Source organism: Eleutherodactylus coqui, chromosome 9 (assembly GCF_035609145.1).
Source record: "Eleutherodactylus coqui strain aEleCoq1 chromosome 9, aEleCoq1.hap1, whole genome shotgun sequence".
In the NCBI taxonomy this organism is placed as follows: domain Eukaryota; kingdom Metazoa; phylum Chordata; class Amphibia; order Anura; family Eleutherodactylidae; genus Eleutherodactylus; species Eleutherodactylus coqui.
In genome coordinates, this window is record NC_089845.1 from 30,334,712 (window position 1) to 30,347,126 (window position 12,415).

General features: G+C 45.5%; 1 protein-coding gene across 1 annotated transcript in view; it reads right to left on the reverse strand.

The window, feature by feature from the left end:
- Window positions 1-12,415, reverse strand: part of MARCHF11 (membrane associated ring-CH-type finger 11) — a 58,956-nt gene that overhangs the window by 7,820 nt on the left and 38,721 nt on the right. Inside the window, exons 2-3 of the mRNA XM_066578926.1 lie at window positions 10,242-10,397; window positions 2,318-2,510 (exon numbers count right to left, since the gene is read on the reverse strand). Coding sequence (XP_066435023.1) covers window positions 2,318-2,510; window positions 10,242-10,397 — 349 coding nt within the window. The remainder of the gene's footprint in view (window positions 1-2,317; window positions 2,511-10,241; window positions 10,398-12,415) is intronic.

A 12,415-nucleotide genomic window follows, 5' to 3' on the forward strand; every position in this document is an offset into this window, starting at 1 on the left:
ATTCATGTAGGTTGCCAATAATGGAAGACAATTCCATTTCTTGACTTTAGGGCTGCCATGTTGTCTCAGCCGTTACCTTGCAGCACTTGGGTCCCGGGTTTTCAATCCAGCCCAGGGGCAACATCTGCATGGAGTCTGCATGTTCTCCCCATGTTAGTCTGGGTTTACTGCAGGTAATCCAGTTCCCCCCCCCCCCATCCCCCTCCCCCCCCAAAAAACATACTGATTGGCTAAAAAATTTCCCCCGATCTGTGCGCCTGGGATAAGGAATTAGATTGTGAGTCCCATAGGAACTGATTGGAATGGCAACAATCCCTGTACAGCGCTGCTGAATATTTGGATGCCATACAACCAATAGAAGGCGGTAAGTGACAGTTTTCCACAGTCGTTATTTTTATGCGTTTTTTGCCATAATAGTATCCAAAATTACTATACTATGGATGACTCTAACTAATGTATTTATTTAATGTATACTTTCCTCTCTTGTATAAACCACTCTTACACAAACAAGCGTGCAGACAATCAGCGGGTGCCTATGACAGGGAACAGGTTAGCATTTCTTCCCCACTCCCTTCATTCATGGCTAGGCATGGCCTTGCTGTACTAAGTGTGAAGCATTACGTGAATGGCCTGCAGTAATTCATGCCCTTCTCATGATGTTTCTGGTCAGCCTGCCATGTAATTACTAACAATAATAATTTAATGAGCTATTCACTGTCTGAAAATGTCAATAAATGTCACACATTGTCTCTGCAGCCTTTGTGCTAATTAATTGTGTGCGTCTATGTTGAGGCGAGCGGAGACGATCTCGGGTGATTTATAGGCATTTCTAAACATTATGTACCAAGAAAGAAAGAACTGAAATCAGATCAAGCTTTGCTCGGTAGTTTTGAAGACCTTTTCAAGTCAACTGACTGACACAATGTAGCTTCAGATTGTGACTTCGGTCAGAAAATAATCCCGTCATGTTATATTTATGTGCAATATCTTAACCCTTTCCAATCCAATTATGGATTCAGGGTTTCCTAAAAGGCTTTCTCTTTTTGCTGTTCTATAACGGTGCCATCTGCTGACTAAAGCCAGTGTGTGTGCATAAGAGTGGCTGGCAATGGATGGTAAGAATACCCTGTCGAACGTCTTCTGACATTGGAGCTGTACAAGCTTCAATCAGAATGTAGGAAGAGGTCCAACAGTGGATTGGAAAGGGTTAAAGGAAATCAGTCATCTACTTTTAGTCCGGACTCAGTGGGTCACCTACTTTCAGACTACCTTATAGGACTAAACGTAGATGACTGATTCCCTTTAACCTTTTACATGTCGAATGCAAAGCAAGACAGCAATTGTATGAATCCACTGTGCCAACTTTGGAACACTGGCAGATAAAAGGTTAAAGGGGTTTTCCAGGGAGAATACTATTGATGATGTATCCTCAGGATAGGTCATCAATAGTTGATTGGTCGGGGTCTGTCGCTTGGGACCCGACTGATCAGCTGATCATGCGCCTGCTAACAGGCAGGTCGGAGCGGAAGTCTCTACTCCGACTTCCGTGAAGTGGCCGGCGCTTGTAACTGCAAGCATAGATCTCATTGAAATCAAAGTGAGCCGTGCCTGCAGTTACAAGGATAGGTCAATCGTAAAAAAAAAAAACACAAAAACGCTCAAAACGAGTGAAAGTGAATAATTCTTGGTGAACGAGTCAACAATGAATCTGCCTGACTAAACAGGCTGCGCGAGGGAGAATGAGGTAGCGGTGATGTCACCGGCTCGTGCCAACAGGAATCATCCACTCTAAAAGCACCCTTAGCAAAACGTGTAAACCGGTTCACCTGCGGGGACGCACGGACCTCGACTGGAAACAGCAGCAATGGCGAAGAGAGGACGGGACTCCTGATGGGATTTTAATTTACTTTATTAAGGCCGGTTTGAATGGATGATGGATTGTTCTCTTCTGGCCTATGTACATGGATATTCTAGTTTGACTTACCTCCTTAGTCATTCTGCAAGGCCTGTTGAAATGGCAGCTACCTTATGAGTTAATATCCAACATGTTAGTACATGGCGCTTGTCTGCGCAGTCATAGGCACATCCCACCATAAAGTTGCTTTATCTTAGATGCATCTGAGTAATAAACATGGTTGCAGAGTCGACGGTCTTATGAGTTATTATGGTGTGGACCCATTGTGAAGTGAGCACAGCGGTTGCTTTATAAACATACTAGGCCGCGGAGCTTCTAAACTCACCTAAAACTAGTTACAAATTCCAATAAGAAGTGAAGTAAAAGTTACTTTCCTTTAAAAATATTTTCAGAACAACTTACCTATACACACCAGGTCCATAAAACCATACATGCCGTAGCAGATCTGGAAAAGGATGTCCCTTCTTTGCCATACCGCGTAAGGGCTGAAGGCCGACCACAGAAGCCACGTCACACTGGAGACCAGGAATAGTGATCCAAGGATGACTGCGATCATTTGTACTTTCTCCACCAGTGTCACAGTAATGCGCTGCCACTGAAACACAAGGAATAGTATCACTTACATGGCAAAGTGCTGATGATGCAACAAGGGTTATAGGGTGTTTCATTAGGCTTAAAAAGTGCACTACAGCATACCAACCAATCAGAAACCAGCTAAGAGGGCTCGTCTGGGGAGATATATAAAATGCTTTTTGCCTCAGAAATAGCACCAATCAGATGAACCAGGTTTAGCGGTGAGCACAAACAGAAGTCTGTGGACTAAAGCAGTAAGGTTTCTAGAGAGAGGGGAAAAAAAAAAGGAGTCCCCCAGGAGCAAAGGAGGAGGAGGAGTCCCCCAGGAGCAAAGGAGGAGGAGGAGTCCCCCAGGAGCAAAGGAGGAGGAGGAGTCCCCCAGGAGCAAAGGAGGAGGAGGAGTCCCCCAGGAGCAAAGGAGGAGGAGGAGTCCCCCAGGAGCAAAGGAGGAGGAGGAGTCCCCCAGGAGCAAAGGAGGAGGAGGAGTCCCCCAGGAGCAAAGGAGGAGGAGGAGTCCCCCAGGAGCAAAGGAGGAGGAGGAGTCCCCCAGGAGCAAAGGAGGAGGAGGAGTCCCCCAGGAGCAAAGGAGGAGGAGGAGTCCCCCAGGAGCAAAGGAGGAGGAGGAGTCCCCCAGGAGCAAAGGAGGAGGAGGAGTCCCCCAGGAGCAAAGGAGGAGGAGGAGTCCCCCAGGAGCAAAGGAGGAGGAGGAGTCCCCCAGGAGCAAAGGAGGAGGAGGAGTCCCCCAGGAGCAAAGGAGGAGGAGGAGTCCCCCAGGAGCAAAGGAGGAGGAGGAGTCCCCCAGGAGCAAAAAAGAAAGAAGGAGTACCCCAGCACACCGCAGGTTGTCACCTTGTACAAGCTTAAGTGGCACAATGGATTCAGAATATATAGCCTTTGCTCGATGCATGTGCGGATGTGTCAGTCCACTGATTTCCATCATTACTGCTACACACTTACCCAATTGTGCAAGAACAGAACAACCTGTTTGTTATGTTGCATATGGTTTGGTCTGTATAAAGTTACCGTTGCCCCAGTGCACTTTATGAACTGTTGTTCCCCATGTTTTAGCGATTTGCCCTTATGTTAGTTTCTGTACTTGTAGACACAACAGGAAAGCTTCCCCTTAGAAGTACTACTGGGTTCAGCATGCCAAGAACTGTCCACCTCATACATGATAACGGAGGCAGCAGGCTTGCACATGTGGGTTCATCAGCCTGATGATGCCTAGGACTTTTTTTGCATACTTATCCGGCTGTGTAAGGCCGGCTCACACAGGCGGACCAGATTTCGCACGTGGGAGGCCCGGCTGGACACCCTGAACTTTTTTTTCTCAATATTTGTATTTCCTGCACCGCCGCTTCGTGATGACGCGGGTACCCACAGCCTGTAACCAATGTTAAAGGGGTTGTCTCGCGGCAAACATCAAAATTTTACATTCCCCCATTCCCCCTGTCACCCCCCTGGCATAAAATAGCAATTTAAAGGAGATGTCCCGAGGCAGCAAGTGGGTCTATACACTTCTGTATGGCCATATTAATGCACTTTGTAATGTACATTGTGCATTAATTATGAGCCATACAGAAGTTATAAAAAGTTTTATACTTACCTGCTCCGTTGCTAGCGTCCTCGTTCCCATGGAGCCGACTAATTTTTGGCCTCCGATGGCCAAATTAGCCGCGCTTGCGCAGTCCGGGTCTTCAGCAGTCTTCTATGGAGCCGCTCGTGCCAGAGAGCGGCTCCGTGTAGCTCCGCCCCGTCACGTGCCGATTCCAGCCAATCAGGAGGCTGGAATCGGCAGTGGACCGCACAGAAGAGCTGCGGTCCACGAAGGTAGAAGATCCCGGCGGCCATCTTCAGCGGTAAGTATTGAAGTCACCGGACCGCCGGGATTCAGGTAAGCGCTGTGCGGGTGGTTTTTTTAACCCCTGCATCGGGGTTGTCTCGCGCCGAACGGGGGGGGGGTTTAAAAAAAAAAACCCGTTTCGGCGCGGGACATCTCCTTTAAAGCGGTTTTTAAACTGCTTGCTACTCACCGATCCAGTAGGAAATATTACATCACTCACACACGTGTAGTATGATAAGTACCAGATCAGCCAGCCGGGGTGCCACGCACGCGCTGGCGTCACAGCCTGTGATCTCCGTGACGTTGGTCAGATGCTTTCACAGGTTATTTCTAGTAGGTTTAGTGGTGGAGCCGTCCCGCTGCACCTTCTATTAGTTATTGATGACATTATATAGACTTGGTTCTCGCTGAGCTCTAGAGCTCTGGCTACGTGCGGCTCGGGCTCATTGTGGCTTACACTCCGTCTCTAGCTACTGCATTATTTTTCCTTCCTGATGTGTGATTTATTATTCATATCAGACAAAATTGATCTTCCTGTTTTAAATAAAACCTGGTGTTTTTACGGCTTTGCCACGACTTGGGGTACCACCTAACTGGGTGGTATCACCGCCACATTCCACAATGCCAGCAGAGAATCCAGTGTGGCCAATCCGACACACCGTTTAGGTGCAGATTTGGCAGCATTTTAAATTGCCGATCAGCTGCGGAATTTAACCCTTCTATTTCAAGGGCTGAATTGGGAAGCATCATTCCTCAGACGTCATGGAAAGTTTCTGCACCGCGTGAAGGAGATCTCTGAAACCTCCTCCCTACGGCTTGTACTACAAACGCTGTGGGATTTCTGCTGAGTTAGCCATGACTAACAACACTTAAGCGGGTTTGAAAAGCATTGGTATTCTTGTGTCTATGTGTACTTTATCATGCTTTTAGAAGAAATATTACAATAAAGAAGAATCCCATGGAGCCACCACTGGAGTGCTTTGATCGGAACAAGGATCCTTCCGTGCTCGGTGCTCGATTGTCAGAAACAGTAGGTGAGCGGCATCTCCCTCCTGATATGGCTCTGGTTTGTTGGAGGCGGCTGGTGAACTGGATCTCCCCGACATGGGGAAGGACTTGGGCAAGGCAAACAGGATCAAAAGAGGTCTAGGGGCACATGGCGAGAACATTGTTCTTCCTCTTTACAAGTCACTGGTCAGACCACACATGGAATATTGTGTACAGTTTTGGGCACCGGTACTCAAGAAGGACATATCAGAGCTTGAGAGGGTACAAAGGCGGGCAACCAAAGTAATAAATGGAATGGGTGGACTACAATACCCAGAGATGTGATCAAAATTGGGGTTATTTAGTTTAGAAAAAGACAGCTGAGGAGCGACCTAATAACTATGTATAGAAATATGAGGGGACAATACAGAGATCTCTCCCATCATCTATTATACCCAGGACTGTAACAAGAGGGCGCTCTAATAACTATGTATAGATATATCAAGGGACAATACAGAGATCTCTCCCATCATCTATTATACCCAGGACTGTAACAAGGTGGCGCTCTAATAACTATGTATAGATATATCAGGGGTCAATACAGAGCTCTCTCCCATCATCTATTTATACCCAGGACTATAACAAGGCGGCGTACTAATAACTATGCATAATATATCAGGGGTCAATACAGAGATCTCTCCCATCATCTATTTATACCCCGGTCTATAACAGGGGGGCACTCTAATAACTATGTATAGATATATCAGGGGACAATAGAAAAGATCTCTCCCATCATCTGTTATACCAGGACTGTAACATGGGGGCGCTCTAATAACTATGTATAAATATATCAGAGGACAATACAGAGATCTCTCCCATCATCTATTATACCCAGGACTGTAACAAGGGGGCGCTCTAATAACTATGTATAAATATATCAGAGGACAATACAGAGATCTCTCCCATCATCTATTATACCCAGGACTGTAACAAGGGGGCGCTCTAATAACTATGTATAAATATATCAGGGGACAATACAAAAGATCTCTCCCATCATCTGTTATACCAGGACTGTAACATTGGGGCGCTCTAATAACTATGTATAAATATACTAGCTTACCCGTCGCGCGTTGCTGCGAAGACAGACATACATACATACATACATTCGTTTTAATATATCTAGATAACAACCAATCATAGCGCAGCTTTCAAGTTACCTCAGCGGTATAATATATAACAACCAATCACAGCACAGCAGCTTTCATGTTACCTCAGCGGTATAATATATAGCAACCAATCACAGCACAGGTTTCATGTTGCCTCAGCAGTATAAGAAATAGCAACCAATCACTGCACAGCTTTCATTTTACCTCAGCATTCTCAATATCCAGCAATTGTCTTGCGTTCGGCGGATGCATCATTTTGTAGTTGAACACTCATCCCGTTGCTCGTAATGCCTTTTGCTTTCGTGCTTGAGATGGAAATCAAACAATCTTTGTCTGGGGGGCATAACTGTTGACGATGCTCGCAGGATAGATGTACTATGCCAGTAACCTTCCCAAAGTTTCATGGCGATTAGATGAATGGTGTAGTAATGCAAAAAGGACAGACAGACAGACATTCCTTTATATATAGATAGATGACATCAGGAAGTGAGAGAATTAGATTCCGTACGTAAAATTTGGACGCTAATTCTTTTGCGCTTGGAATGGAATAATCGAGTTGGGACCCATTAACTTTTCCTATTTATGACATAATCAATGCTCATGCTAAATTTCAAGTTTCTATGACATTGGGAAGCGAGAAAATGAGATTCCGTACGTAAAATTTGGACGCTAATTCTTTTGCGCATAGAATTGAATAATCAAGTTGGGACCCATTAGCTTTTCCTATTTATGACATATTCAATGCCCGTGCCAAATTTCAAGTTTCTATGTGAGAAAATTACATTCCGCACGTAAAATTTGGGCGCTAATTCTTTTGCGCTAGAATTGAATAATCGTGTTGGGACCCATTAGCTTTTCCTATTTATGACATAATCAATGCTCGTGCCAAATTTCAAGTTTCTATGACATTGGGAAGTGAGAAAATTAGATTCCGTACCCAAAATTTGGGCGCTAATTCTTTTGCGCTTAGAATTGAATAATCGAGTTGGGACCCATTAACTTTTCCTATTTATGACATAATCAATGCTTGTGCCAAATTTCGAGTTTTTATGACATTGGGAAGCGAGAAAATTAGATTCCGTACGTAAAATTTGGACGCTAATTCTTTTGCGCATAGAATTGAATAATCAAGTTGGGACCGATTAGCTTTTCCTATTTATGACATAATCAATGCTCGTGCCAAATTTCATGTTTCTACGACATTGGGAAGTGAGAGAATTAGATTCCGTACGTAAAATTTGGACGCTAATTCTTTGGCGCTTAGAATTGAATAATGGAGTTGGGACCCATTAGCTTTTCCTATTTATGACATTATCAATGCTTCTGCCAAATTTCATGTTTCTTTGACATCGGGAAGTGAGAGAATTAGTGGCAATGATGGAAATCGAACGATCTACGTGGGGGGGTCGTAACCGTCGACGACGCTCGCACGCGCGCGCGCCATTTATCATAGAATATTTGTACTATGCCTATAATCTTCCCAGGAGTGTACTCAGCAACTTCCCAAAGTTTCATGGCGATCGGATGAATGGTGTAGTAGCGCATAAAGGACAAACAGACATGCAGACAGACAGACATACATTCAATTTTATATATATAGATCAATGCTCGTGCCAAATTTCAAGTTTCTATGACATTGGGAAGCGAGAAAATTAGATTTTCCGTACGTAAAATTTGGGCGCTAATTCTTTTGCGCTTAGGATTGAATAATCGACTTGGGACCCATTAGCTTTTCCTATTTATGACATAATCAATGCTTGTGCCAAATTTCAAGTTTCTATGACATTGGGAAGTGAGAAAATTAGATTCCGTACGTAAAATTTGGGCGCTAATTCTTTTGCGCTTAGAATTGAACAATTGAGTTGGGACTTATTAACTTTTCCTATTTATGACATAATCAATGCTCGTGCCAAATTTCGAGTTTTTATGACATTGGGAAGCGAGAAAATTAGATTCCGTACGTAAAATTTGGACGCTAATTCTTTTGCGCATAGAATTGAATAATTGAGTTGGGACCGATTAGCTTTTCCTATTTATGACATAATCAATGCTCGTGCCAAATTTCATGTTTCTACGACATTGGGAAGTGAGAGAATTAGATTCCGTACGTAACATTTGGACGCTAATTCTTTGGCGCTTAGAATTGAAAAATGGAGTTGGGACCCATTAGCTTTTCCTATTTATGACATAATCAATGCTCGTGCCAAATTTCATGTTTCTTTGACATCGGGAAGTGAGAGAATTAGTGGCAATGATGGAAATCGAACGATCTACGTGGGGGGGTCGGAACCGTCGACGACGCTCGCACGCGCGCCATTTATCATAGAATATTTGTACTATGCCTATAATCTTCCCAGGAGTGTACTCGGCAACTTCCCAAAGTTTCATGGCGATCGGATGAATGGTGTAGTAGCGCATAAAGGACAAACAGACAGACATACATTCAATTTTATATATATAGATCAGAGGACAATACAGAGATCTCTCCCATCATCTATTATACCCAGGACTGTAACAAGGGGGCGCTCTAATAACTATGTATAGATATATCAGGAGACAATACAGAGATCTCTCCCATCATCTATTTATACCCTGGACTGTAACAAGGGGGCGCCCTCTACATCTTGAGGAATGAAGGTTTCTACACAACATAGAAGGGGGTTCCTTACAGTAAGAGCAGTGAGACTATTGAACTCTCTGCCTGAGGACATGGTGATGGTGAACTCGATAAAAGAGTACAGGAGCGGCCTGGACGCCTTTCTGGAGTGATACAATATTACATGTTATATCACTGATTACTTCAGAAGGGTCGGTGATCTGGGGATTATTCTGATTGCCAGATTGGAATCGGGAAAGATTTTTTCCCCTTGAATTGGGAAAATTGGCTTTTACCTCAATAGGGTTTTTTGTCTTCCTCTAGATCAATATTAAGGGTGGGGGGAGGGGGGGGGCAATAGGCTGAACTGGATGGACAGATGTCTTTTTTCGGCCTTACATACTAGGATACTATGGTGCCTCTTTCTATGTGCTTATTGGACTTTAGTCTTATAATAACAGTTATATACTAAGTTTTCCCTTTCAGTTATAGGTGTTTTTCGCTGGGCACATGACCATTACCCTTTCAGTAGTGTTGGATACTGCAAGTGCGACCGCTGAGGGGACAGTCTGACTATTGGAGCAACTGAGCGGTTCAATGGGAGGGGGTGGGTGGGTAGCAGCAAGATGGTGAGAGTGTACAGAGATATGTCATGGCTGGTCATGCCAGTCTGGGCCCAGACAGAAAAAAAACAAAAAGTAACCAAGATCCTCACTCGGTTCCATGCGTGTTCTTATATCAGGTGCTATCTGGTCGCCTGCTCGATGAGGGCTGGGATGAGGTATAGGTGACTATCAAGAGCACCACCAGCTTAAAGGGGGGTGCAACGGCCTTTCCTTCAACATCCAAATGGAAACAATGTCTAAGCACCTGACAGTCCTGAATGACACACCGCACCTACATACGGGGACAGTAGTTATTTGAATCGGTCAAACATGGATGTTTATTTCACATAGCATATTTGGGGAGAGTGGAGAAGCCATCTCCGGCAGAGGCTCATCTCTGGGGACAAACCGTCGGTCACACTGAAGTTCCAGTTTGCATGGAAGTGCTATCCAATGAACCGCCCAGTCATTCCGGCTCAGCGATATATAAGGAAACACATTGACCATTGGCCGTTAACATGCAGGTGGACTCCAACTCATGGTGAAGATCTCCTACCTGACAAGGTTTCTTCATCTTAATGGCTATGACGTGGTATCTATAGCAGCAGAGTTCACAGGTCCACGATCCTCTCTCACTAATCCACTTTAATAAGCAGAGTTGATGTGTATATCTGACGGATCCATCACAGCGACAAGGATTGAGTAACTCGCCCTGCAAGGACAACCAGCAAGAAATCAATAGTTAGTTCAATATGTGAGCGGATATGAATGTCTGACCAGGAAAGCCCTGGGATTGGAATGACATGTTTCCACTACAGTGAACGGGCTTCATCTACTAATGTTCATGCATGTCACTAAGGCACACATGAGGGATTGCAGGGGCCCGGCGGCTAGAAGCCTTCCTGTCCCCCGAGCTGGCTGGTACGTGTGGTTACATTGGCCGACTTCTAGAGACCTCCGAGGGCGCTCATTAGAAGATTTCTGTTGCAACTGTTTATTTCAAGCGCAAAATACAATGCGCCAAAACCACTTACTGACGAGTGCGCCTTCACAACTGTTACAGAATGTGATGGCACTGAGCATGCCCGACCAGTCAACAGTGGGGCGTACCGGACGTAACCACTGGATACCAGCTAAGTGGGCAGAGACCACAGGTAAACCCCCAACGCCGCAGCTCTGTATAACAAGTTATTACATTACCACCTTATGAAGTATATAACTTACACTCCTTTATCTGATTACCGGCTATAGCAGTTACTTGCTGGAGAACACCTGATGATACAGATATGTCTCTTTATACTAAATACAGTGACTCTGTCTTTTCCCGCCAGGCCATGTTTAGGTGCAGAATTCTATGTGGTTGAATTCTACAGCGGTCAGACCTCCATTTTTGTAATAGAAAGCTCCAAATCCTGCACAGAGTAAATCATAATGTTGTAGTTTCTGCCGCTGCTTCTGCAGGCTGTGTTAGTACTGACTATAAGCAAACTACTAATAACCACTTGTCTATAGTATGTGAGTGAGTGCTTCTGATGCTCCGCCCCCCTGGTGATGCCATTGAAGGTCCTACAACATATATAAAACAGAGTCTGACTGACAGAAGAACAGCACAGTTCGGGCTCTTGGAAGGGGAGGATAAAAATAACACACTGATAATACAACTAAGCGGTTATCTCAGACACAACTCAGCAGTCCTGGCAGAAGACAACAACCTACCTCCACCACAGAGATCTGGTGGGCTAAAGGTGTGATGTCACTGGTGAGGTCACTGCTGTGGGAGGAGCCAAGCTGTGTGTGTGATGTGTGGTGTGTAGTAGAGCTGTGTGCAGGTACCATGTAGCAGAACTGTGTGTGTTCATGTACCATGTAGCAGAGCTGTGTGTGTGATGTGTGGGGTGTAGTAGATCTGTGTGTATGCATGTACTATGTAGCAGAGCTGTGTGTGTGCGCATCTACCATATAGCAGAGCTGTGTGTGTGTGATGAGTGGGGTGTAGTAGAGCTGTGTGTGTCCATGTACCATGTAGCAAAGCTGTGTGTGTCCATGTAGCAGGGCTGTGTGTGCGCATGCACCATGTAGCAGGGCTGTGTGTGCGCATGCACCATGTAGCAGGGCTGTGTGTGCGCATGCACCATGTAGCAGGGCTGTGTGTGCGCATGCACCATGTAGCAGGGCTGTGTGTGCGCATGCACCATGTAGCAGGGCTGTGTGTGCGCATGCACCATGTAGCAGGGCTGTGTGTGCGCATGCACCATGTAGCAGGGCTGTGTGTGCACATGCACCATGTAGCAGGGCTGTGTGTGCACATGCACCATGTAGCAGGGCTGTGTGTGCGCATGCACCATGTAGCAGGGCTGTGTGTGCGCATGCACCATGTAGCAGGGCTGTGTGTGTGTGAGGTGTAGTACAGCTGTGTGTGTGCATGTACTATGTAGTAGAGCTGTGTGTGTGCATGTACCATGTAGTAGAGCTGTGTGTGTGCATGCACCATGTAGCAGAGCTGTGTGTGTGCATGCACCATGTAGCAGAGCTGTGTGTGTGCATGCACCATGTAGCAGAGCTGTGTGTGTGCATGCACCATGTAGCAGAGCTGTGTGTGTGCATGCACCATGTAGCAGAGCTGTGTGTGTGCATGCACCATGTAGCAGAGCTGTGTGTGTGCATGCACCATGTAGCAGAGCTGTGTGTGTGCATGCACCATGTAGCAGAGCTGTGTGTGTGCATGCACCA